The sequence below is a fragment of the Zosterops lateralis genome, assembly GCF_965231275.1.
Source record: "Zosterops lateralis genome assembly, chromosome: 13".
NCBI lineage: Eukaryota > Metazoa > Chordata > Aves > Passeriformes > Zosteropidae > Zosterops > Zosterops lateralis.
In genome coordinates this window covers 20182314-20208712 of record NC_139773.1, presented here as the reverse complement: position 1 = coordinate 20208712, position 26399 = coordinate 20182314, and the positions used below count along the sequence as shown (strand labels likewise).

Genomic DNA, 26399 nt, shown 5'->3' with positions numbered 1-26399 from the left:
CTGCAATTCCTCACAATTCCCTGTTATTCTCACACACACAAATTCCTGCAGGGATTTACAGCCAAAACCAGGACCAAGCACAGCCCAGGGCTCAGGTGAGCCCTGCCTAAGAAAGGAACATCTTTCTCTGTGTTTGTTTTTTGGGGAAAAACCACTGTGAGAGTACCATGAAAACTCCAGACAGGGCTGAGTCAAGGGACACTGAGCTGGGGAGAGGGAACAAACCCTCATCCAAACTTCTCCACAATCCACTGGAGAGGAGAGAAACAGAATCGGCTTCATTTAACTTTGGTTGCCAGATCCTCTGAGCACATTAACAGCAGCTCCTGATGAATCAGGCACAATTCTGCTGATGGACACACAAGTGTGTGTTTGTCCTTAGCTGCTGTAAGAACATTAATTAGTGTAATTCAAATATGTTCAAAAGGTTCTCGGTGTGAAAGGATGGCAATTGCCTGACTGTGGCAGCAAAGGTCACAGATGGGTGGGAGCAGCAAGGCCACGGCTTTAGAGGGAATTCAGAGCAAAGCAACCTCTTGGGTGCTCAGAAACTGCCCATAAACGAGGAAACCCTCCCCAGTTTATTGCATTTCTGTGGCACAATTCAGGGAAAAGCCCCAGGGAGAAGCCCCAGCACAGGCACTGCCTGAGAGCAGAATTTTCTGCCTCCTCTGTATCCCACACCCATCTGCATCTGATGGGATTACCAGAGACCAGAGAGCCACAATCAGTGACATCCTCAGTCAATAAAGAGCATTTCCAGCAGCAAAAACTGGATTACGGGCTGGGCAGGGCAGAGGGATGGACTGTCCCAGAGAGATTAATGCCTGGTGCCTCCTATACTGACCTTGTTGTTTCCTCCACAGTCCTGCTTGTGCAGGAGAGGCTCGACCCCCCTGTCACAGCTGTGTGCACTGAAAACTCTTTCCTGTGGCTTCCCTGAGAGCCCTGGGAGGGTCTCAGAGCCCTCACCCTCCCCTGGTGCACTCACACTGGGCACTGACAGCCTCAGCACGGCCCCACAGGTGACAAATGCCCTTGGGGCAGCCCCTGGCACCCCAGCAGGTCATCCCTGGCCACAGAGAGGAACCCGAGCCCAGCCACAGCCCAAGGAATGGTTTGGGAAGTGTTTTACCTTGCAGGGGTGTGGGTCAACCCCGTAGGTCTCCAGAGTCTGGGCTTTCCTGAGGAAATTCAGCTCTGAAGTAGCTGGTGTCTGCCCACTGCAGGAGGGAAAAAATGGGAAAAAACCAATATTCCATGGCAGGAAGGTGAGAGGCAGCTACAGGAATCCTGTTAACGATGGAGCATCAGGCACAGCACATTCCCATCAGATTTTTAGGGGGTCAGCAGGAGCCCAGCACTGCAGCTTTGCCCATCCTCTCCTGCCAGCTGCACCCACAGGAGCCACGCTGGACTGGGAGCACTGGGAGGGGTCAAAAGGCATCTGACAGATTTAGGGGTGAATTCCCCACTTGCAGCACAAACACCTCACTGGGGGGAAGGAAAGGGGAGCTCGGCAGCAGAAGGAGCAGCCCCTGGGACATCAGGACATGACTTTGATGGGTTTGGGGGGTTAAATCCACTTCCCTCCCTGGGAACCCTTCAGGACACGGCTCCAGAGGCACCAGCAGTGCCATGGGGTAACGGGGACTGCTGGTGGTCCCTGCACCTCCCATCCCTGCAAAGGGTGAAGGCAGGAGGGGCTCAGGAGGGCCTCGGCCACTGTCCCCACCCCAAATCCCCTGGGCTGTGCTGGCTGGGACAGGAGCAGGTCCCAGCTGGATGTGGCACCTCAGGGTGAGGGCTGAGCCCACGGAGTGACCAAAAACCCCAAAGAGGGACAGAAGTGCTGTGAGCACCCCCAGCCCCACCTCAGCTCCGACTTGTGGATCTCGGCGATTTTCCTCTCCAGCTTCTCTGAGTGCTTGGGGAAGAACTGGAACTTGGAGCTGTAGCCTTCTGGGTGCTTCCCCGGGTCGTAGTCCCCGATCTCGGCTGGAGGGAGACAGATCCAGTCGGGAAAAGCCCAGGGTGCATCCCCAGCCCAGGGACACCGCTCCGACCCCGTCCTGCTCCTGCTCCTGCTCCTGTCCCTGTCCCTGCTCCTGCTCCCCGTTGGGCATTAATTGCAGCCAATTAATTTGGCTGCTTGTGCGGCAGTCACCTGGCAGCAGATGGTCACTGTCCCAAATTTATTAATTCCTCAAGCTGCAGGAGCAGGCAGGAGGACAGACAGGAGGACAGACAGGAGGGTGAGCCCAGGGGCTGCTCTTGGGGGACACCTCACCCCCTGTACAGGTGTGGCCTTAGAGGGGGACAGGCAGGAGGGCTGAGTGACCCCAGGAGCTGTTCCAGGGGACCCCCTGTACAGGTGTGCCCTTACAGGTGGGACCCCAGCTCCCACCCTCACCCTCCCCCAGCCCAGCAGTGGGGTTTGGGGAGGTGCTGCAGGTGCAGTGGTGCTGTCAGTGCAGGGATGGGAGGGGCTCTCAGCAGGACAGGAGGATTTTGGCTCACTCAGCCCTACCCTGCAGGATGTAGGCCGCCAGCAGCGCCGCGTCCGACGTCTTGCACAGGAGCCTGCCGTGGTACAGATCCCTCTTGATCTGCAGGAACACCAGGTACCTGGGCACAGGAGCAGAGTCCCTTCATTAGGCACGATTTAAATTACCCAAACAGCCAATTTAGACGTGGAATATCTGCCTCCAGACACCTCTGACACCTCTCTCCCGGCAGCATTCACCAAACTGGCTGGGCTGGTCCTGCCCAGGATGGGGCTCAGATCACACAGCCCAGCCCTTTCCAGCCAGTGGGGTTCAGGGACACACTGTGCCTGCTCTGGGGCCAGCAGATGAGCTGAGGGCTGCAGGGGATCTCCATCAACCTGGACACTCATTTTGTGTCTTCACCCAGCCCAGGTGCAGGATAACCTGAAGGGAGTCTCCTTATCCAGAGCCCAGCAGTGCCTGCTGCACAGTCCCTGGATGCTCAGCTTGTTCAGCTTCCCCATAACTTTTTTGTTATGGGGAAAAAAAGTGATTTTTTCCTTCCTGAACTTCCTCTGTCCTTGCAGGTCCTGCTGTGTGCACCCAGGTCCCTCCTCCGTGCTCTGCCTCACCCAGGCTGAGCTGCCCCCTGTGCCCCCCATCCCTCCCTCTGTGTCCAGTTAAAGCACAAACTATGCCGGAAAAAATTACACATTCCAATAAATTTAGACCCAAGTAACATTTTGGGCTCTGTCACGCGGCGTTCAGGAAAACCTTTAACTGGTAAAACACAAATCAGGGAGTGAAGGAGCGAAATGGAGCGCTCAGAAATGAATTTAAATAACCAGACTGGCACTCTGCAGTCCCCAGTCACGCCTCATTGCTCAAATCTCAGCTTATGATGAGGTAAACCATTAATTTGCACAGATAAAATACATTAAAAGAGAAATCTCTGGTATTGAAGTGGACTCAGAGCAGGGAAAAGTGAATTTTAAGCCCAGCTGCAGCTGCAGGCACACCCCAAAGGGCAGCGAGCAGGAACAGTTCACCTGCATGGGGGCCCTGGGGCAGTGACAGGAGGCAGAGTTAGATAAGGTTTTGGGGGAAATTCTTCCCTGTGTTTCTGGGACACCCCAGACCAGGCTGCCCCAGGGCCTGGCCACCCTCACAGAGGGGAATTCCTCCCCCAAACCCCACCTCAGCCTCCCTGTGGCAGTGGGGAGCTGTTCCCCCCTGGCCTGGCACTGCAGACTCTTGTCAAAGCCCCTCTCAGATCTCATGGAAGGGGCTCTTCATGCCCTGGGGGCTCTCAGGTGTCCCCACAGGAGGTGCCAGCTCAGACCCCCCCAGAGGAGCCTCCAGCCCGGGCAGAGCTGACCCTGGGCTGGTGGAGACTCATTTTCCAAATCTGCTGTGGCTGCTCTGCTCTGGCTCCTCTGTGTCCTTCCTCCTGGCAGGAAGAGCAGCACCAGGAGCCCCTAAAGACAGCAGCTGAGGAGAGCTGTGCTGCCAGGCTGTGCTCGCCCAGCGCTCCCTGAGCGGCCGCTCCTGACGTCAGAGCTGTGCCAGGGGAGCTCAGGGGACGTGGGGACACTCAAACCCTCCCCACAGCCCGGCACAACCAGGACACAGCCAGCTGGGGCTGTGCTGGGGCAGGGCACCGAGGGCTGTGACAAGAGCAGCAGCAGCAGTGTCACAGAGCTGGGGCTGTGCTCTGCCCTGGAATGGGGGTTTGGATCTGACTGCACCCAGAGAATGAGCCAGGGGGTTAATCAGAGAGCCCAGGGATGGTTTGGGCAGGAAAGGGCCTTAAAGCCCACCTAGAGCCACTCTTGCTGTGGCAGAGACACCTCCCACTGTCCCAGGCTGCTCCAACCCCAATGTCCAGCCTGGCCTGGGACATTCCAGGGCTCCAGGGGCAGCCACAGCTGTGCCAGGTCCCCATCACCCTCAGCCTGTGCTCCCCACCATCACAACAGCTCCAGGTGTTGGCTGAGCACAGGCAGGGACTCCTGTGCTTTTCCCCCACAGCAGGAACAATCCCAAAGCATTCGGGCTGGCTGGGAAATCCCAGTGCCTGTTGCCATTTCCTGACTGCAAACCAAGTTTGTCTGTGTCCCCCTGCCCCGTGTGCCCCTGCCCCATGTGTGTGTCTGTGTGCCCCTGCCCCGTGTCCCCCTGCCCCGTGTGTGTGTCTGTGTCCCCCTGCCCCATGTGTGTGTTTGTGTCCCCCTGCCCCATGTGTGTGTCTGTGTCCCCCTGCCCCATGTGTGTGTTTGTGTCCCCCTGCCCCATGTGTGTGTTTGTGTCCCCCTGCCCCATGTGTGTGTCTGTGTCCCCCTGCCCCATGTGTGTGTTTGTGTCCCCCTGCCCCATGTGTGTGTCTGTGTCCCCCTGCCCCATGTGTGTGTCTGTGTCCCCCTGCCCCATGTGTGTGTTTGTGTCCCCCTGCCCCATGTGTGTGTTTGTGTCCCCCTGCCCCATGTGTGTGTTTGTGTCCCCCTGCCCCATGTGTGTGTTTGTGTCCCCCTGCCCCATGTGCCCTTCCCAGGCCCCCCAGCCTGTCCCCTCCTCACCTGGTGATCTCCTCCTTCAGCGCTGCGGGGTCCGTGGGGTAGAACTTGACCCTGAAGCACATGGTGAAGGGAGGCTGGGCTGCAGAGAGCAGAGTGTCACCAGAGTGTCACCAAGGGCAGGGCTTGTCCCTGTCACCCCTGAACCCCCTGCCCCAGTCAGGCCCTACCTGGGCTCTCACCTGCCTTGTTCCCCTGAACCCCTTGGTGAGGAGGGGCAGACACCCCTCACTGCAGTGCCCATGGCTAGAGAAATGTCCCTGATAAAGCTGTGGGGACATGTCTGTGGCTCTGTGTACCCCCCACCCAACCCACTGCCCCCTCCCCAATGTCACCTCTCACCCCCAGCACTCCTGTCCTGTCCCTGTGCAATGTCCTGCCCTGAGCTGGCCCTGGGGACAATCCTGCTCTCAAACCCCCAAAACAGCTTCTCTCCTGGGACAAGGGCTGGGAGCTGGCCCCAGAGGGGACAGGCTGCAGGAAAGGGGAATCCAGACGAGCTGGAAGGAGCAGAGTCTGCCCCAGACCAGCTGCAACACTCACCCCGCATCTGCTTCACAACCGACTTGGTGAACTCCAGCCAGTGCTGAAAGGGAAGGGAGGTGATTAAAGGTGATTAAAGGCTGACAGGCACGATTTGATAAGGTGGGGAGGATGAGGAAGGGGAGGGCTCTGCTCTGGCTGAGAAACCCCCCCCGGGTGTGTGTGAGCGGCCCTGGAAGGAGCAGGGAGGGGCTCAGGCCGGTGTCATCCACAGTGAGGGATGTCCGTGCCCGGCTCCCACCCTTTCTCACCCTTTGCTTGTCGGGGTCCACAAAGCGGATGCCGAAATAATCCTTCTCCAGCAGGTTCAGGTGGTGGCAGAGAAGGTCGAACAGGTACTGGCCCTTGGCATCTCTCTGCGAGACAAAGACACTCAGTGTGACACCCCTGTGTGCCACCCCCTGTGTGCCACCCCTGTGTGCCACCCCCAGCTCCCTGTGTGACACCCCCTGTGTGCCACCCCCTGTGTGACACCCCCAGCTCCCTGTGCGACACCCCCGTGTGACACCCCCAGCTCCCTGTGTGCCACCCCTGTGTGCCACCCCCTGTGTGCCACCCCTGTGTGCCACCCCCAGCTCCCTGTGTGACACCCCCTGTGTGCCACCCCTGTGTGCCACCCCCGGCTCCCTGTGTGCCACCCCTGTGTGCCACCCCTGGCTCTCTGTGTGCCACCCCTGTGTGTCACCCCTGTGTCACCCCCCCAGCTCCAGGACCACCTCCCACCCCCCCGGGGGGACTCTGCACTCGGTTATACCCCACGGGAAGGGATAAAACCCCCAGGCCCAGGTGGGAATGTCCCGACACCTCCCTGGGGGGAAGTTTCACAGCTGAGCTGAGCAGGGGAGAACATCCCCCTGATAAAACCATCATCCTCTTTCCTCCTCTCCCCAAACCCGAGTGGCCAATCCCTGGCTGTGTCCACTCATCCATCCCCTGTGCCCCAGGGCTGAGATTTGCCCATCACACCCCAAAAATTATCCTCCTCCTCCCCTCGGAGCGGGGGCTGCAGAGCCCCTGTTTCTTTGCAAACAGCCCGTGGTTTGGGTGGTTAAAGCCGGATTTTGGGTTCTCCCAGGCCAGAATCCCCGGGAATGAGGCAGCCTCGGCTCTGAGCATCCCCTGCGCTCCCTCGGAGCATCTGTGCGGATCAAAGGCTGCTCCTGACAGCCGCTGCCTCCTTCCCCCCGCAAACACGGCACTACAGCGCTTCCTGACAGATACACGGCGGCTCTGATCAAATGAAGGCGTTATCTGATCAAATAAAGGCGTTATCTGATCAAATGAAGGCGTTATCTGATCCAACGGGCGCCCGGCACGCACTGACACACGGGGGAACCCCAGGGACGGCCTTACCCCTTCCCGGGGCTCTGTGCCGAGTCAGGGATGTGTTTGTGCTGGAATAAAGAGGATTTCGGGCCGGTTTCAGGCCGTGCCCGGGGGATGCGCTGCGGGGCTGGGCCGGTCCTGGCTGTGGATCCCGCCCGGTTCTGCGGGCACCGGGACACGGAGAGCTCGGGGAGGGCCCTGGGGCTGCCCTGGAGGAGCCCCAGCTCTCAGCCTGGCCCGGGCCGAGGTAATTCACGGGAAATGAGGGTGGAAAAGTCCTCTGAGACCATCGAGTCCAAGGACAGCACCGATCCGTGTCCCCAGTGTCACCTCTGCAGGGTTTAACCCCTCCGGGGATGGGAATCCACCTTGTCCAAATGGACAGCCCTTTCCAGGGAGGAATTTCCCCACTGTCCACCCTGAGCCTTCCCTGGCCCAGCCCGGGGCCCTCTCCTCTCCTCTCCTCTCCTCTCCTCTCCTCTCCTCTCCTCTCCTCTCCTCTCCTCTCCTCTCCTCTCCTCTCCTCTCCTCTCCTCTCCTCTCCTCTCCTCTCCTCTCCTCTCCTCTCCTCTCCTCTCCTCTCCTCTCCTCTCCTCTCCTCTCCTCTCCTCTCCTCTCCTCTCCTCTCCTCTCCTCTCCTCTCCTCTCCTCTCCTCTCCTCTCCTCTCCTCTCCTCTCCTCTCCTCTCCTCTCCTCTCCTCTCCTCTCCTCTCCTCTCCTCTCCTCTCCTCTCCTCTCCTCTCCTCTCCTCTCCTCTCCTCTCCTCTCCTCTCCTCTCCTCTCCTCTCCTCTCCTCTCCTCTCCTCTCCTCTCCTCTCCTCTCCTCTCCTCTCCTCTCCTCTCCTCTCCTCTCCTCTCCTCTCCTCTCCTCTCCTCTCCTCTCCTCTCCTGCAGGGATATAAAAATGACTGCTGCATTTAAAAGTTCTAACATTTTTAAATGCGATCAGAGATCTTTTATATGGACAATAATATAGTTTACAGTCACTGTTTGTCAGACAGGTGGCCCTGGATCACACTTGTTGAAGGAATGAACAGAAGACCAGAGTGCTTTTCCTGTAACCTCCTTGGACTCACTGGACATTTCAAATACAAAATCTCATTTATCACAACTGAGTTATGCAGCTCCTTCACAAAACAGAGCTATCGTTGGACTTGCCACTGAAACCTACTGAGAGACATCCTGAAAAACAGAGAAAAAATTCAACTCTCCACTCCCTCCTCACCCCACAGGGCAGATTTCACTGGGATTTCACCGGGATGTGCCCCGGGCTCCTCTCCCTGCCCCAAAGCAGCATGGAGCTCCAGAAAACTCTTTCCTCTGCCATTCTCACAGGGGAATTGCAGGGAAGGACAAACCAGACACTCCCCAGCGCCCGGGATGTGGTGAGGGTGTGAAACCACGGATGGCATTACAGGGAAAACGCTCCCTCTTTGATCTCCCTAACTTGAATTAAACATATCCTAAATTAATCATTAGCAGAATGTCTTTCAGGAAATTATCTGAACTGCCTTTACAAATCACGACTTAAAAGAGCTCCCATTGCATAACACCGGCTTAAATATTCCATCTTTGGATCTTTATATCTCTTTACGAAATGAGGCTCCCGCCTGTCTGAAGGGTTTTGGGGTCACCCTGTGGGGTGCCCAGGCTGGTGGGGAGACCAGGGACAGCCCCTGGCCCTCGCTGGGGTGACACAAGCCAGGCTGGCACTGTGGGCTTGTTCTGAATGCCAACACCTGCCAAGGACATCCAGGACCTGATGGTGCCTCCAGGAGAGCCAGGGGGGGATTCTTCATCAGGAACTCCAGGGACAGATAAAGGGGACTGGCTCCCACTGCCCAGGGCAGGGATGGGTGGGATTTGGGGCAGGAATTGTCCCAGGACACAGGGAATGGCTTTCCATAGCCAGAGGGCAGGGATGGGTGGGATTTTGGACAGGAATTGTCCCAGGACACAGGGAATGGCTTCGCATTGCCCAGGGCAGGGATGGGTGGGATTTTGGACAGGAATTGTTCCAGGACACAGGGAATGGCTTCCCATTGCCCAGGGCAGGGATGGATGGGATTTTGGACAGGAATTGTCTCAGGACACAGGGAATGGCTTCCCACTGCCAGACTTTGAGCAGATTAAAGTAAACTTGCATTCTTTGCTTTGCTAAAGCTTCTCGGCCAAAATTAGGGTCATCCACAGATAGGAAAAAATAAATTAAATAAAAAAAAAAAAAAAAAAAAAAAAAAAAAAAAAAAAAAAAAAAAAAAAAAAAAAAAAAAAAAAAAAGAGAGAGATTTAAAAATAGCAGCTCATCTGAAAATGAGCAGAGGGCTCAGTTCAGGTGGGAGCCTGTCCCACCCCAGAGCTGGGAACTCCTGGGGGCAGTGGCAGGATGAGCCCAGCCCTGTCCCTCAGCCCTGGCTGCAGAGGTTTGGTGGCAGAACCTTTTCCCAAACCATTTCACTCGGGGTTCTCAGGCAGGGGTGGCACCAAAGGCTCAGCACCAAAGCCAAAGGTGTGGAAATGTTTTCACTCCCCAGCCCAGCCCAAGCCCCACTGGCACCCAAAGATGCCACCACCACCACCAGGGCAGCACAGGGAGCCCCTCACCATCCCCTGGGTGCCCCATGGGTGCCCCATGGGTGCCCCATGGGTGCCCCAGCCTGGGTTCCAGCCCCAGCCCCAGCACAGCATTTCCTTTCCTGGGGTGTCCAAACCTCACGTTCCCCCCCAGCTGCTCCACGGATTAAACCCAGGATTTACAGAAGCAGCTGAAAGTGGCTCCTTCCTGAGTTATTTGGGTTTGAAATCTCCTCGTGGGCTGCCCACTCGTCCCTGCTTCCTCAGCTTAGGAGGAGATTATTTTTTTTTAAGGAAACCGTCAAAAAAAAGTCGATTTTACAAAGTGAAGTTTAAGCTTAAGTCTCTCTGGCAGCAACATCTGAGCTGGGAGAGATCAAAGACCCTCCCTCCAACTGCACTGCCAACATGAAGAGATTTTTCACCAGCGAATTGACTGCAATATTGTGGTTTAAACGCTTCGTTTTCCAAGTGCAGCGTCGTGCTGCACGAGCCCAGGGTTTATCTTCCCTCAGACAAAGTTAATGTTGGCTCTGCAGGCAGGGCCAGAGCCCCCCTGAGTGACAGCTCCCACCCTCAGTGAGCCTGAGCCTCTGCTGGGATGAGGAGGAGATGGGCAAAAATGAGAATATTCGTTCCCAGGCAGGGAATAAGCAGCACAGGAATCCATGGGGATGGAGGGAGCAGAGCTGCCAGGGCTGGCCTCACCCTGTCCCTAAGGTCCCCAGGGTCCCCAGGGAGGGGCTGCAGGGCTGGAGGGTCCCCCTGGGCAGGGGAGGGGTCCCCAAGGGACAGGACTGGGCTCCTGCTGAACTGGAAGGAGAGAAGTGCCCCAAGACTGAGGGGAATTGTGCTGGGGGTCTTAGAGACCACCCCAGCCATGGCAGGGACATTCCCACTGTCCCAGGATGCTCCAAGTCCCAGTGTTCCAGAATATTCCAGGGATCCAGGGGCAGCCCCAGCTGCCAGGGCCTCACCCCCTCCCAGGGAACAATTCCTGCCCCAAACCCCACTGAACTGCCAGACTGAAGCCATTCCCCCTTGTCCTGTTATGGTGACAAGAAAAGCTGCTCTGGGGGCCACAGGTGAAGGCAGAACTCCAGGGGATTGTCCACCTGCCCACCTGAGCAGACTTGAGGGAGGAAAAGGGGTTTTTACATAACTCCAGTGTAATCCTGTTATATTTATAGCATTTGCATTTCAGTATTAATTCCCTGTTATCTCTAATCCTCCCTCCTCGCTGACACAGTCATTTCTGTCCTCAAGACTTATCTGGGCAGTTTGATCCAGAAGTTTATAAAGCTCTTGAGAGGGAAAGTTCCTAATGAAGGGACCCACGGAGCCTTAAACTCCAGATTATCAATTCTCCTCTTAATCCTCCCCAGGTTTCCAAACCCCTCACAAGCTGAAGATTCTCCACGACTCCCCATCATGGAATTTCAGCCACTGATGTCCTCATTTAGGAGACTCTGCAGTGGGACAGCAGCTGAGCTGATTTTTAAATCCATTAATAATCAGGAGCTTGTGCCAGGAGCACTCACCAGGCTCCCAGCAGCATCTGGGGAGGTTTTATCTCCTTTATGAGTTGTCCTGACAGCTTCCAAGGGCTTTGGAAAAGTTTCTCAGTGTTTTCCCCCCCGAGCTCAGCCAGCCCAGCCCTGCAGCTCTCCAGGACCAGCACAGCTCTGGCACCTCCAGGGAGGAGCAGGACGTGGCTGGGAGCAGAGCTGAGCCCCTCTGTGCCCCCCCAGCCCCACACCTTGTCCCTGCAGTGTGTCACGGGTGGTGGCACAGCTGTTCCCAGTCCCAGGGCTGGCACAGACCTTGGCAGGGTGAAAAAAAACCCTCTTGCTGTGCCTCAGCTGTCCCAGGACAGCAACTCCCTCATCTCTCCATCCCCCAGTGCAGGGCAGGAAATCTACAGCTCCAAACTGTGTCCTGGACAAATCTCCCGGCCTGGATCCTGCCCCGAGGCTCACAGGGGGGCAGGTGTGAGGGAGGGCAGGGAGAGGGGGCTCTGCAGAGCTGGGACACTCTGGGGACGTGTGGGGTTATTGCAGGGGGAAAAAGGGTTCAGTCACAGCCTGGGCTGGAGGGAAACCCCAAAGAGAGAGGGACAGAGGGAGGGTGTGAGTGAGGGAGGTCACAGGGGTGAGGGAGGTGAGAGATGGGGCAGGTAAGAGAGGAAAGGTGGGGGGGGTCAGAGAGCGAGGACCTTGTTCCAATCCAATTTATCTCCTTTTGTGTTGGATATTCTAATTTACAGTGACCAACCCTGTGTGAGATACAAACCCTACAGACTCTGCACACAGAGAACTGCTCTGTCACCACATCACTCTGTGCTCTAAACTCTAAAGAGACTTTTCTTCTCTACCTTTTCCCTGATCCTTGGTGGGGCTGCACCCTTGGGTCCTTTTATTTTCTATCCCTCACCCCATCCCCAGCTCATCCCCGTCTTCCTGCCTGCCATGATCACATCTCAAAGTTTCATTTCTATTTCACTCCCATATATATACATACACACATATATATATACACACACACACATACATATAAAAATTATATATAATATAATATAATATAATATAATATAATATAATAATATATTATCTCATTATATAATTATATATATAATTTTATAAATGTTATATATATATATATATATATATATATATATATATATATATAATTTTCAGTATTTCTTGCCAGGCAATCATATTTGTAAAGCTTTTCCTGTCTCATCTTTCCCAACATGCAGGGAATGTCCTCAAGCCCCGGGAGCTCCCCAGACCTTCCCTCCAGTGACTGATGACACGTTGTCACCTCCCCTCTGCCTTTATGAATTACATTTAGGATTTATAAGTCTATAATTGAGAGGTCCTGAAAAAAATCCCTCTCCATAACTGGTTCTTCCAATAAGTCAAACTCCCTTTTTTCATTCATGCAGCCTGGAGTGACTCCACTCAGCTCTTGTTGGAGTCAGCCCCACCTGCTGCCTGTGAGGAAAGTCCTGCTCCTGCAGCCTGGGCTGTCCAGAGCTTGTGCCAGGACAGGACACCCATGGGTGCTGTGCCAGGACAGGACACCCATGGGTGCTGTGCCAGGACAGGAAAACCATGGGGAGCTGTGCCAGGACAGGACAACCACAGGGTGCTGTGCCAGGACAGGAAAACCACAGGAAGCTGTGGCAGGACAGGACAAGCAGCTGTGGCAGGACATGATAACCATGTTCCAGGGCAGGGAAAACCATGAGGGGCTGTGGCAGGACAGGACACCCATGGGTGCTGTGCCAGGCAGGGAGGGCTCACACCTCCTGTTTCCAGCCCTGGAACCCCTGGATAGCTCCAGGAGGCCCTGGGGAGGCCCCCTGGGCAGAGGTTTGCAGAATCCTGGGGTGCTGTGGGAGCATCCTCCTCCTCCAGCCCGTGCAGGAACAAGCCCTGCAGTCTGTGCTCAGCCCTGCTGCTCACACAGCCAGAGAAACAGCAAACAAAACACACAGAAAGCTCAGCTGTGAGCGCCCCTGGCACCCAGAGCAGCAGGCAGAGCTCTCCTGGCAGAGCTCCCACTCCCTTCCCTCCAGCAGCCGACTGCGGCTCAGGGGAGGCAAGGAGGAAACTATAAATGCCTCATAAAAAATTCACTTTTTGTGAGAGCCAAGCGCGGTGCTGGAGGAGGCTCAGGGGGGAGGGATGGGGTTGGTGCCCAGCAGAGCCAGCCCAGCTCTCCCTCAGCCCTCCCTGGTCCTGGCTCCCCCAGACTGTCCCCAGAGCAGCCCCAGGGTCCCCAAGGCCACACTGGAGCAGACAGAGGGTGCAGGGTGGAATGAACCCTTTAATTTGCTTGTGCTCCACAAGTGTCCCCAAATGTTTGTGTGTTACATGAACCAGGGGAATGACTCTGAATGAGCTGTGGGGCTGCAGCCCTGCCCCAGTCACTCCCAGTCCAGCCCAGTTTGTCCTCAGGCTGCTCTCAGCATCTTCCTTTGTCCCTGGGCCAGCAGGGTCAGTCAGGCCCTGAGCAAGGAGCCAAATCCCCAGGGAGGGAGGGAGGCCCTGCAGCCTCCCCCTGAACCTGGGCCAAGGATTGCAGCTTCCCTCAAAGGATTCCCCAGGAAAAATCCCTGCAGGCTCCTGGGTGGGGTGGGGGAGTGTGGGGGGGGGCTCAGTTCATCCTTCCCCATTTAAACCCAGAGCCAAAATAAGACAACAAAAATAAAGGAAAATCCTGACTGCAGACACAACCCCAATTCAGACTCAAACCCAAGAACGGGCTCAAAAATAATTAATATTTCCATATCCCAGAGCTGCACCTCAAGAATAAAAGACCATCGTGCGCAAAACAGCTTTTATTTGTGCTACAAGAATGACCATATGTGGAATCCTCCTGGGAGCCCGCAATCAGCCAGATTAACATGATAATGAACTCTGATTTGCCCAGCCACGGCGAGATCTTTGTCCTGGGAGAAGTGGCACCGCTCCCTGAATATTAACAAGGAGGAGTCTGGTGTTTTATGGCCAGAGACAGGGAGGTGATTTCCAGGAGAGGTTTTAGGGTGTGAATGATCCGCACTAACAGAGGGGCAGAGAGGAAAAACTTCCCAATAAATCTGACAACGCCTCGAGCAGCAGATGAGGCACAGGCAGCGCTGGGGATGGAAAACCTGCACCATAATAAAGTTATTTTATTAATAACCCCGAGGGGTCACTGGATGACATCCTGGGCACTGCACAAGGGGGAGAGCCCAGCCCTGGGCAGAGCAGCCTCACAGGGCTGGAAAAACCCTAAATGACAGACAATGGTGCTGCAGTGTTTGCAGAGGGGTCAGAGTGCTCTGTGGGAGCCAGAGATGCTGCCCAGAAATCATAGCAAGAGCTCCCTGCTCCCCTTCCCCAGCTCAGAGCAGGGAATTGGGATGGGCAGAGGGAAATTCCCCCAGTCTGTGCCCTGCTGCCAGAGCATTCCCCATCCCAGGATCCCCCCGAGGATCTGCACCCAGGACCCCCCCGAGGCACCGAGGTGTTATAAATGTGTATTATAAAATTGGCTTTTGGTAAGATGTGTGCTGTATGGTTAATAACCTTGTGGTAAGGATATAAGTTTTTTATTTCTGCTATTAGTAAAGAAAATTAGGCATAGTGGCAGGAGTTGATATAAATATGCTTAAACTGTGTGTTTGGTCGAAATAACATCCAGTGAACATGTAAAGAAAACTCTGCTATTGATGTACAAACTATCAGCATCTCCCATCTGAAGAAAGCACAGACCAAGGCCCAGCTGGAGGTGATAATGAAGACACAGCCCAGAAACACAAATGCTCTAAAAAGGCAAACCCAAGGAGGGGCCAGGCAAAACAGTTCCTGGAATATGGAAACGAGTTTATGGAAGAATATGAATATTAATATGAATATTCATAAACTGATGGAATAGAAAGGGTATTTAATGAGTGTAACCCTGGAGCCCAGCACCATCCCCTGGAGCTGCCCTCTGTCACCTGTGCCACAGCCTGGAGCTGTCCTGTGTCACCTGTGCCACAGCCTGGACAGTCCCCGGGGGTGCTCCAGGGACCCTCAGTGAGTGACAGGACAATCCCTGAGGGTGCTCCAGGGAGGTCCAAACTGCAGCCCCCCACCCTGTGAAGTTGGAGTATTTCTGCTCATGGAAAGAATGTGGGAGCTGCAGATGGACCCAGGGCCACCAGCCCTGCCAGGCTCAAACAGAGCCCAGCAAGTTTAAATTCCTTCATCACTATTAAAAAATCAACTCCTGGCAATGCTAAAAATCAGAGACGTGAAAAGAAACTGTCTGGATTCCACGTCTGTGTCAGTGTCCCAGACAGACACCCCAGCCAGGGCAGTGACACTGCTCTAAGCGCTGCTCAGAGAGAATTTCAGATTTAGAGATAAAAATAATCCACAGAAACGCGGCCCAGGGCTCTCCCAGGGGCCCAGGAGCAGCTGAGCTTGTTCACAACCTGAGTTTCAGGACAAGATCTCCACTGACAGCAGCAGCTCCCGGCCCTGCTGAGCCTCCCCAGGACAGGGGACGGCCACCAGAGCCCCCATCCCATGGCACATGGACACCCCTGGGACCCCATGGGACATGGACACCCCTGGGACCCCATGGGGCATGGACACCCCTGGGACCCCAGGGCAGGGCAGGGGCTCAGACTGCTCACCCTCACCCCTGTCCCAGGGCTGTCCATCCCAGGGCAGGAGCCCTCCGGGCACAGCCCCCCTCCCCAGTGTGTGCTCCCAGCAAACCTGGATTACACTTGCCCGGCACAGGATTACTCTTGCTGCTGGGGAAAGTCTCTGTTCCCGGCCCAGATGGCGAGATAAGCTCCCCCGGAGCCCGGATCAGCCCCTGGGGCTTAGGGGATGGAGCTGGAGAGGGCTGAGCATCCCAAGGGAGCTCTGACACCCGGCAGGGACAGAGAACAGAGCACAGAGCTCAGAGCACAGGGCACAGGGCACAGAGCACAGGGCACAGAGCTCAGAGCACAGGGCACAGGGCACAGAGCACAGGGCACAGGGCACAGGGCACAGGGCACAGAGCACAGGGCACAGGGCACAGGGCACAGGGCACAGAGCACAGAGCACAGGGTGCAGGGCACAGAGCACAGAGCTCAGAGCACAGAGCACAGGGCACAGAGCACAGAGCACAGGGCACAGGGCACAGGGCACAGGGCACAGGGCACAGGGCACAGAGCTCAGAGCACAGAGCTCAGAGCACAGGGCACAGAGCACAGGGCACAGGGCACAGGGCACAGGGCACAGAGCACAGAGCACAGGGCACAGAGCACAGAGCACAGGGCACAGGGCACAGGGCACAGGGCACAGGGCACAGAGCACAGGGCACAGGGCACAGGGCACAGGGCACAGAGCACAGAGCACAGGGCACAGGGCACAGGGCACAGGGCACAGAGCACAGGGCACAGAGCACAGAGCTCAGAGTTCCTCCTGCCCCAGAGCAGCCCCTGAGCACACCCTGAGCAGCCAGTTCATGTTTGTGAGCTCAGTGCTCCCTGCAGAAACCCTCCGGAGTGAGCCCAGCAGTGGACGAGCACTGGAGAACCAGGATGGGGAGCAGGACCCAGCAGGTTTTATCTCTCCAGGAGAAACCAGGGTTGGGTCACAAGGTGTAGTGGTGTGGAATTGGGGTTTTTTAATTTTTGTATAATTTTTGTTATTAAGATTTTGTAAAGTTTCATTCCTACCCCCCCCCCCCCCATCCCCGCTTCTCTTGATTACAGTCGTTAACTCACATCCTGCCAGTGCCACAGGGGAACATTTCCCACCCCTAAAGCCCAAATTTAACCCCCCTGGTGTGACCTGTGTGGCAACACCTGGGCCCACCCAGTGACCTGGGGAGGGCACAGAGTGAGCACAGCTGGGTGAATCTGGCTCTGGGCACAGCTGGACATTCAGGCCTTTAACTACAATGAAATAAAGGAGATGGAGGCCGTAGAATCATGAAAATATTTCTATTGGAAAAGCCCCCCAAGAGCATCGAGCCCAACCCTTCCCCCAGCACTGGGATGGAATTGAAGGCTCTGGCTGCTGAGTTTATTTTAAAACAGGGGCCTGCAGAGGCAATAAAAATAATTACAGTAATGAAGTCACTGCGCCTGCACTATCACATCGGATTATCTCAGGGCTGACACGAGATGAGTCCCCGGGGAAAAGTCTCCCTTTGCTCAGCGAGTCAGGAGTGCTGCCAGGACAGCAGCAGGGTCAGCACAGCTCCTTATCATTGCCAGGACAGCAGCAGGGTCAGCACAGCCTCTTATCACTGTCAGGGGTCAGCACAGCCCCCATCACTGCCAGGACAGCAGCAGGGTCAGCACAGCCCTTCATTACTGCCAGGGGTCAGCGCAGCCCCCATCACTGCCAGGACAGCCTGGTCACTGCCAGGGTCAGCACAGCCCCTCTTGAGGGTCAGCACAGCCCCTCATCACTGCCAGGGTCAGCACAGCCCCTCTTGAGGGTCAGCACAGCCCCTCATCACTGCCAGGGTCAGCACAGCCCCTCTTGAGGGTCAGCACAGCCCCCATCACTGCCAGGACAGCAGCAGGGTCAGCACAGCTCCTTATCACTGCCAGGGGTCAGCGCAGCCCCCATCACTGCCAGGACAGCCTGGTCACTGCCAGGGTCAGCACAGCCCCTCTTGAGGGTCAGCACAGCCCCCATCACTGCCAGGACAGCAGCAGGGTCAGCACAGCTCCTTATCACTGCCAGGGGTCAGCACAGCCCCTCATCACTGCCAGGGGTCAGCACAGCCCCTCATCACTGCCAGGACAGCCTGGTCACTGCCAGGGTCAGCACAGCCCCTCTTGAGGGTCAGCAAAGCCCCTCCTGAATGTCAGCACAGCCCCTCATCACTGCCAGGACAGCAGCAGGGTCAGCACAGCTCCTCATCACTGCCAGGGTCAGCCTGGGCACTGCCAGGGGTCAGCACAGCCTCTCCTGAGGGTCAACACAGCCTCTCCTCACTGCCAGGACAGCCTGGGCATTCTCAGGGTCAGCAGAGCCCCTTTGGGCACTGGCAGGGGTCAGCAGAGCCCCTGGTCACCTCCAGGACATCCCAGGCACTGCTGGCCTCGCTGCCCCCATGGAAGCTCCATCAGGGACGTCCCTCTCCTCCCTGGAGGCCCCTCTGCAGCCCCTTCTCCCAGCACAGGCTCCTGCTGCTGCAGGAATGTCCCTTTTCCATCCTCCTGCTGCAGGAATGTCCCTTTTCCATCCTCCTGCTGCAGGAATGTCCCTTTCCCATCCCCTGCTGCAGGAATGTCCTTTTCCATCCCCTGCTGCAGGAATGTCCTTTTCCATCCCCTGCTGCAGGAATGTCCCTTTTCCATCCCCCTGCTGCCAGCTCTGCCTGATCCCGGCTGTCCCCGAGCCCCAGGAGCCTCTGGCTCCTCTCCAAAGGTTCTGTGCAGGGTCTGTCCAGCCCTGGGTGAGCTGTGCCAGCCCCAGCCCAGCTGCTCTGGGGTGTCCCCCACCCTGCCAGGGACAGGGAAAAGGGAGACAACAGCACCTCCGGCATGGCTGAGCTGCCAGAGAGGAAAAATCCTCCTGTCCTGGCCCTGAGGCACCACGGGGAGTCCCGGGAGAGCTCCAGGCTGGGCAGGAGAGCAATGACTGAGCAGTGACTCAGCTCTGACCCAGCAGCTCCACATCCAGAGATGTGGGGGAAACAGGAGCCCTAAACAAAGGGAAAACACAAAAAATCCCTCTCCTTTGGGCACAGGTGAGCAGGGGCATCTCAGAACCCTCCCAGCACGGCTCCATCCTGGATGTCTTCACAACTGGGGATGTTTTCCTGAATTAAACCCTCTCCTGGCTCAGACCAGCAGCTGGTTATGAATTTTCTCCCACTGGAGCAGCCAGGCCAGGGGAGAAAACCTGAATCCAGTTTGGGGAAGGGAGACTCTCCCTCTCTGGGGAGACCTCAGAGAGCTGTAGAGGGGCTGGGGACGAGGGATGGAGGGACAGGACACAGGGAATGGCTCCCAGTGCCCCAGGATGGGATTTTGGGATGGGATTCCTCCCTGGGAGGGTGGGCAGGTACCTGGCACAGGTGACATCCCTGTGCCACTGCTGGGACTGGGGACAAGGGATGGAGGGACAGGACACAGGGAAAGGTTCCCACTGCCCAGGGCAGGGCTGGATGGGATTTTGGGCAGGAATTGTTCCCTGTGAGGGGCTGGAATTCCCAGAGCAGCTGTGGCTGCCCCTGGATCCCTGGAAATGTTCCAGCCCAGGTTGGACACTGAGGTTTGGACCAGTGGGAGATGTCCCTGCCCAGGATAAGACGGGATTTGAGGTCCCTTCCCACCCAACCAATCTGCAGAAAATCTATAAAAAATCCAATTATAACTAAACTCAACTCCTCCCTCACTGTTAATTGTAAACAATCCCCAGTCCCTGAGTGCAGAGACCCCTTCCCTGCCCAGCTGCCCCATCCCAGAGCAGGAGGAGGCAGCAGGAGCACCCTGGAGCTCCTTCCCCGTCCCACAACATCCCTGGAGCTCCTTCCCCATCCCACAACATCCCTCAGCACCGAGTTCATCTCGGATTATTCACGTTAAAAAGGGCCCTCGGCCCCCTCGGCAATATTTACCTCCCTTAATTAAAGATGGCAGCAATAAACATGAAATACGGACAAAAGGAGATTTTAATAAATGCTGCCTTGGGGAGCCCCGAGCCAGCCTGGAAACATTTCATAGCTGCTGCTGCATTGTTATGGAACTGGAACAATATATGTGGCCACGGAAAAGCAATATTAAAAATAATTATCATAAATTTGGCTCGCCCAGGCTGGAAACCCCCCAAGTGGAGGGGGGGAAAAGCCTCCCCACAGATTTTGCCTCGAGTTCTGCTCCATCTGACGGGAGAAACCACCACTGGCACTTCCAACACAATAAATAACAACCAACTCTTCTCTGCCTCCCAGTCCTGCTCTCTGTTGAGGATTTCGAAGTGGCCAAATCTGAAATAATTAGTCAGTGCCTAATTATTCCCCTGCCCTGTGGAGCCAGACCCAGCCCCCAGGCAGCACCCAAAGGCAGGGTTTGAATATTTGCATTCAGGAGGACAAAACTCTTGGCAAAGTCCAGGTTTAAGCATTTAAATTGGGATTTCTCGGGGCATTTCAGGGTTATGCAGAAACTCATCTTGTTTTACACCTCCATAAGAGGAGGCCCCAAAAACCTGATGGAAAACAGAGTTCTGGGAATAAATAAGGAGGAGAAGGAGTGTCCTCCTGGGCAAACCCATCCTCTGACCCCCATCCAGCTGATGGCAGAGGACAGGCACCAAAACTGCTGAAAAACAAACCCTGTCAAATCTGCTTGAGCTTTTGACGAGTTTAAAAAACGACTAATAAAGGCAACGGTGCCAATTTAATAGATTTAGACTCTGGCAGACGCTTAACCTGGTATCGCATGACATTTTGATTAAAAATTAGAACGATACAAGAGCGACACGACACGCGCTAACAGGATTAAAAGCTGCCTGCAACACAATTAGGAGGCTGCAGCTGCTGGGTGGCTTAACAGGGATCCTGGGGAAACACAGGTCCAGCTCACAAGGCTTTAAGCAGAAAGCCACAAGAAGCCAAAGCTTGTGCAGTTGGCAGAGAACAGGAGCAGGGAGGTGACAGGTCACCGGTACTGAGCAACTGGAGCTGGGAATTAAATGCGGGTTAAAAATCAGCTGTGGCTGCCCCAGGAGCCCTGGAATGATCCAGGATGGGTTTGGAAGGGGCTGGGAGCTCCCTGGGGCAGGGGAAGGTGGGGGTTTCAGGTCCTTTCCAGCCCAAACCATCCTGGAGTCAGTGGTTTTCTCTCTGCCAGGCTGTCCTGGGTTGTGGTGTGGGATGTACACAAAGTATTTATTCTATTTTATTCTATCTTTCATGAACTGTTAAACCAGGTGGGGCAGTGTTTTCCCAGGCCCCTCCTTTGGGCTCTTCTGCTCATGGCCCATCAATGCCTTGCCCAGGACTCACAGGGAACTCCCTCCAGGAGCTCTCTCTGTTTAATGGGCCATCAAGGAGCCACTGCACGACTCCTCATCCCATTGGGAGATGCTCCCAATGCCCAGGGGGAGGAGCCAAGCATTCCCACCTGGAGAGAATCTGGGATTTGGGACAGGACAAGCAGCCCTGAGCCACTGGATTCCCAGAGGAGCAGAGCTCCCAGACCTTTCTGTGGGATCACTGCTTCAGGAAGAGCCCCTCACCTGGACTGCTCCCCCCACCCTGCTCAGGGTGTGTTCTGACTCTGGCAGTGCTCCTTTGTGTTATTGCATTGATTTTCTTTTCTTTTCTTTTCTTTTCTTTTCTTTTCTTTTCTTTTCTTTTCTTTTCTTTTCTTTTCTTTTCTTTTCTTTTCTTTTCTTTTCTTTTCTTTTCTTTTCTTTTCTTTTCTTTTCTTTTTTCTTTTCTTTTTTTACCTTTCTTTTTATTAAATTATATTTCTGACTTGGAGCCTCTCACTGGTTTTGCTTTTCAAACCACGACACAGGCCAAGTGCACACAGAGGGGTGGGGACAGTGGGGTGGGGACAGAGGGGTGGGGACAGTGGGGTGGGGACAGTGGGGTGGGGACAGCAGGGTGGGGACAGCGGGATGGGGACAGTGGGGTGGGGACAGAGGGGTGGGGACAGTGGGGTGGGGACAGAGGGGTGGGGATAGAGGGGTGGGGACAGCAGAGTGGGGACAGCAGGGTGGGGACAGCAGGGAGGGACAGCACAGGCCAAGGGGTGCTGCAGGGGAGGGGTCCCTGCTCATCACAGCCCGAGCCCACTGGAAAAGCTCTGAGCCGCCTTCACAGGCTGAATTTCCTCTGTACATCCCCACCAGCGCCAGGGTTTAAATGTTTTTAAATCCACATCCCAGTTCTGACACTCCCGGGGGAGTCACCGACAGCTTTGGACTCGCAGGGTGTTTACATTGGTGATAAAATCAAACAACAAAACTGAAATGTATCAGTTTGTCTCGGCTAAAAGGGATTCACTGGAGCTTCTCCAGGGCTCACAGTTTATACCCAGGGCTGCCCCAGGTTTCCTGGGAGACACATCAATGCCACCCCTCAGAAATGCAGCACCTGCAGCCCCCAGGGGCTCCTCCAGACTCATCCATGGCAGGAGGGAAAGGCCTTGACCCCCAGCTAAGGGGGATGAGGGTGAAGACCCCCAACAAACACCCACAGCTGCAGAAATCAGCATTCCTTCTTATCCCTCTCACTTGATCCCCTGTGGAAACTCCTCTCTGCTGCAAAATCTTCACCTCAGCCCCACCCAGAGCCCAGGGACATTTCCCCGAGCCCCCAGCCCAAACCAGGGTGGGGTAAAAATACCCCACAGGGGCCTGCAGGGACCAAAGGCTTCCCCCCTCCTGAGCTCAGGAAAGTGGCTCAGCAGGAGGGGACTCACCCCAGCAGTGTCCTGGGGCAGCCACGGCCGGGAGTGACCGCAGGGAATGACCACACAGCCACAGCCACAGCCAGGAGTGACCACAGGGAGTGACCACAGGGAGTGACCACAGGGAGTGACCACACTGCCATAGCAGGGAGTGACCACAGGGAGTGACCACACAGACACAGCACTGGCCACAGGAGTGACCATGTATGGAAATATCCTTCACTTCTTTGGGAATATTGTATGGAAATACTCTTCATTTTCTGGGAATATTGCATGGAAATATTCTTCCCTCCTCTGGAATATTTTATGGAAATACTCTTCCCTTCCCTGGGAATATTGCATGGAAATACTCTTCCCTCCTCTGGAATATTATGGAAATATTCTTCACTTCCATGGGAATATTATATGGAAATATTCTTCACTTCTTTGAGAATATTGTATAGAAATATTCTTCCCTCCTCAGGAATATTGTATGGAAATATTCTTCCCTTCTCTGGGAATATTGGATAGAAATACTCTTCCCTTCCCTGGGAATATTGTATGGAAATATTATTCATTTCTCCAGAATATTGTATGGAAATATTCTTCCCTTCTCTGGAATATTGTATAGAAATATTCTTCATTTCTTTGGGAATATTGTATGGAAATACTCTTCACTTCCCTGGGAATATTGTATGGAAATATTCTTCCCTTCTCTGGAAATATTATATGGAAATATTCTTCACTTCCCTGGGAATATTGTATGGAAATATTCTTCACTTCTTTGGGAATATTATATGGGAATACTCTCCCCTGGAACACCGTATGGCAATGCTGTCACGGCTCCCCTGCACACACAGCACTGAGCTGAGTGCAGTAAAGCTGATTAATCCCAGCCTGGCTTCCTGCAAAGAGCCACAGACAACTCCACTTCCACCCAGACTCAGCTATTTTGGAGCCACCAGATAACTCTGACTTCTAATTTTATCTCTGGAATAAAATGAGCCCCAAAGCCCCTCCTGGTGACAGGGGTGCATTTCCATCAGGGTGTGCTAAACCAGCCCCGTGGCTTTGGGGGAACTGGAATTAAACAGAGAGACAAACCCCCATCTTTTCCTTTAGTAAATCCTTCCCACACCTTTAACACTTTCTGTTAAAGCCACACTCAACCTGCCAACGTTACACCAACGTCACCCCCGTGACCAGCTCTGGGGGTATTTTGGGGATTAAATCCACATTTCACACCTCGTTTCTCCCCCAGATCCCTCTACCTCCTTCCACCTCAGCTGAACTGGTAAAATCACAATTTCCAGCCTTCTGTTTTTCACTTTTTTGTTGTTTTGTGCAGCAGCCACTCCTGGCTGGATGAACTCCAGGCTCCAGCAGCCGCCCCAGATCCCTCCAGGTGCCTTAAAAAAAAAGTGCAAATCTAGATAGGAAAAAAAATGCCAAAAGTTTTACCCATTTTATCATCAAAGCCCAGCCCCCTGCCTGCCCCTGGCCCTTCAGCAGCCCCAAATGTGCAGCAGTGCCCTCCCTGAGCCTGCAGCAGCCAGGGCTGGGGCACTGCTCGTCACGCCGATGCCTTTTGACTAATTACTGCTATAAAAAGCAAAAAGCTGTCACAGAGAATTATCCTGCCTCTGCGAGAGTGAAACAGAGACACGTCTGAGAGGAAACGGTGCCCCTTCAGACCCCAGCGGTGCCTGCCAGGATTAACTCAACCCTTGCAGCACATTGTTCACTGCAGCTTCCCCCAAAATGTGCCCAGGGCAGGGGGAATGGGCTGGGAGAGGCAGCTGGTGGGGCAGGAGAGGGTTGGGGAGCAGGAGGGGTTTGACCTCAGGGATTCTGCTGTTGGAGTCACAGAACCACAGTGTGATTTGGGTTGGGAGGGACATTAAATCCCATCCAGAGCCACTCCTGCCATGGCAGGGACATTCCCATTGTCCCAGGGGTTCCAAACCCCAATGTCCAGCCTGGCCTGGGGCATTCCAGGGATCCAGGGGCAGCCCCAGCTGTGCAGGGCCTGCCCACCCTGCCAGGGGACAATTCCTGCCCCAAATCCCATCCAGCCCTGCCCTTGCTCAGTTCGAAGCCACTGTCCCCAGTCCTGTCACTGCATCCCTTGTCCAAGGTCACTGTCGAGCTCAATCCTGTTCCCCCCTGGGTCATCAGAGCTTGTCCTGCCCCATCCAGGGGCTGTTCCTGCCCGGGAGTGACAGACCTTGTGTGGCTGGAGCCTGGGCTGGGCATGGGGGGGAATAAACACACAAAATGCACAAGGAAATGTGGAAATGCAGCACCCTGAGCTGCCCCAGGGCTGCTGGGGGTTGGGGTGGGCACCCATGGGTGACACCAGGCATGGAGGTGTCACTCTGCCTAGTGTCCCATCAGTGTCACATTACCCAGTGTCCCAGCAGTGTCACATTGCTCAGTGTCCCAGCAGTGTCACATTGCTCAGTGTCCCAGCAGTGTCACATTGCTCAGTGTCACAGTCCAGGCAGGTCCCACCCCAGGGGCACCAATCTGCTCCTGCCTGGGGACACAAACAGCCCCCTGGGAGGCAGAGTCTGCCCAAAAATCTCTGCCCTCGTCCTCCCCGGAGGGTCCCCGAGCTCTGCAGAGGGTGGAGTTTATTTATTTGCAATAAACCTGCACCTCTCTGCTCCCTCCAGCCTCCTCCTCCAGCAGCCCACACCTGCCACAGCTCCCCCTGCTAAAATCCAAACCTCAAAACCAGGTTCAGAGGGAGCAGGACGGGCAGAACAGCCTAGAAATCCCTCAGAACCAGAGGAATTAACCATCCATTAATTATCCTGGGGCAAAAAAAATCCAAACCACAACGAGCTCATATTTGGCTGAGCTGCTTCTGACCACAAAATCTCTTTCATGTCACGGCCTCTTCCCCTCCTTCCACCGCCTTGGGTTTCCAATTCGTTCACTCCAAAGCCTCTCGTCGTGTTTCCATTTAAATTTTCACCTCCACTGATTTCCCGAGCCAAGAGCCGCTGGATGAGCAAAGGGCTGAGAACTCCTGCAGGGGCACAGGGGGCACAGCTGAGCCTGGCAGGGCTGTCACAGCTCTGGGATCAGATTCCTGACTGCAGGAGCCTCCCAGCACCCAGCACATCTCCTTCCTGCACAGGGAACTGTCCCAGGCCAGGCTGGACAGGGCTTGGAGCCACCCCAGCCCATGGCAGGTGGTGGAAAAAGATGGAAACACCCACAGCACGATCCTCTTTGCCCTTTTTCACTGCTCATCTGTCCAGTTTACCCCATTATTATTTTTTATTCATGGTTCAGAAGTCAGTTTTTGGTGGTGCTGAAGGAGCTGGTTCTGTGAGCTCCTCTCTCTTCTCCAATGCAGGGAAAATATTATTAGGAGGTTTTGCTTTACATCTCCTTCCTGCACAGGGAACTGTCCCAGGCCAGGCTGGACAGGGCTTGGAGACACCCTGGGGGAGTGGAAAGTGTCCCTGTCCCCTCGAGGTTCCCTCATGGAACTGGATGAGCTTTAAGGTCCTTTCCAGCCCAAACCACTCCAGGATTCTGTGACCACCCCTGGCACAGCTGGTGGCACAGCTGGATTCTGTGCAAAGAGCTGGAGGGAGAGGGGAAGAGTGAAAATCTGGGGAGGTGAGGAGCTGGCCCAGGGTTCCCAGCCCTCTCCAGTGCCCATTTCCATTTCCACAGACACACATTTCTAACCAAAGCCAGAACATCCGATATTCAGTAAATTTTCCCTCTGGAGGAAAAAAATCCTCCCGGTGCCCGACAGGATGGTGACAGCTCCAACCTTGGGGATGTGGGAAAGGAGGAGGAATAACCCAGGACACGGTGAGGAAGAGGAGGATGGGATCCTGATGGTTTCACACACAAACCCCCGGCCTGGGCTGTGAGAGCAGCCGGAGCATCCCCGGAGGATCCTGTGGCCATGGCAACGGGATGGACGTGCCGGATCACGGACAGGATCCTGCTGTCCGA

At 55.2% G+C, this 26399-nt stretch overlaps 2 protein-coding genes across 4 annotated transcripts in view; one reads left to right on the top strand and one right to left on the bottom strand.

The window, feature by feature from the left end:
* Window positions 1–26399, top strand: part of CTSH (cathepsin H) — a 163496-nt gene that overhangs the window by 42940 nt on the left and 94157 nt on the right. Inside the window, exon 13 of one of the 2 annotated variants that reach the window (XM_083870835.1) lies at window positions 19114–19124. The exons of the other annotated variant lie outside the window; for it this stretch is intronic. The gene's annotated coding sequence lies outside the window, so the exon portion shown is untranslated. Of the gene's footprint in view, window positions 1–19113; window positions 19125–26399 lie in introns of those variants that run through there. 2 annotated transcript variants of the gene reach the window in all.
* The window catches only part of FRMD5 (FERM domain containing 5), a gene marked incomplete at its 3' end in the record, with an annotated part of 57342 nt that overhangs the window by 8754 nt on the left and 22189 nt on the right, over window positions 1–26399 (bottom strand). Inside the window, exons 2-7 of one of the 2 annotated variants that reach the window (XM_083870830.1) lie at window positions 5857–5961; window positions 5606–5648; window positions 5066–5144; window positions 2531–2628; window positions 1875–1998; window positions 1136–1223 (exon numbers count right to left, since the gene is read on the bottom strand). In XM_083870830.1, the coding sequence (XP_083726956.1) occupies window positions 1136–1223; window positions 1875–1998; window positions 2531–2628; window positions 5066–5144; window positions 5606–5648; window positions 5857–5961 (537 nt within the window). The remainder of the gene's footprint in view (window positions 1–1135; window positions 1224–1874; window positions 1999–2530; window positions 2629–5065; window positions 5145–5605; window positions 5649–5856; window positions 5962–26399) is intronic. The other variant, XM_083870829.1, reaches the window with a different exon arrangement.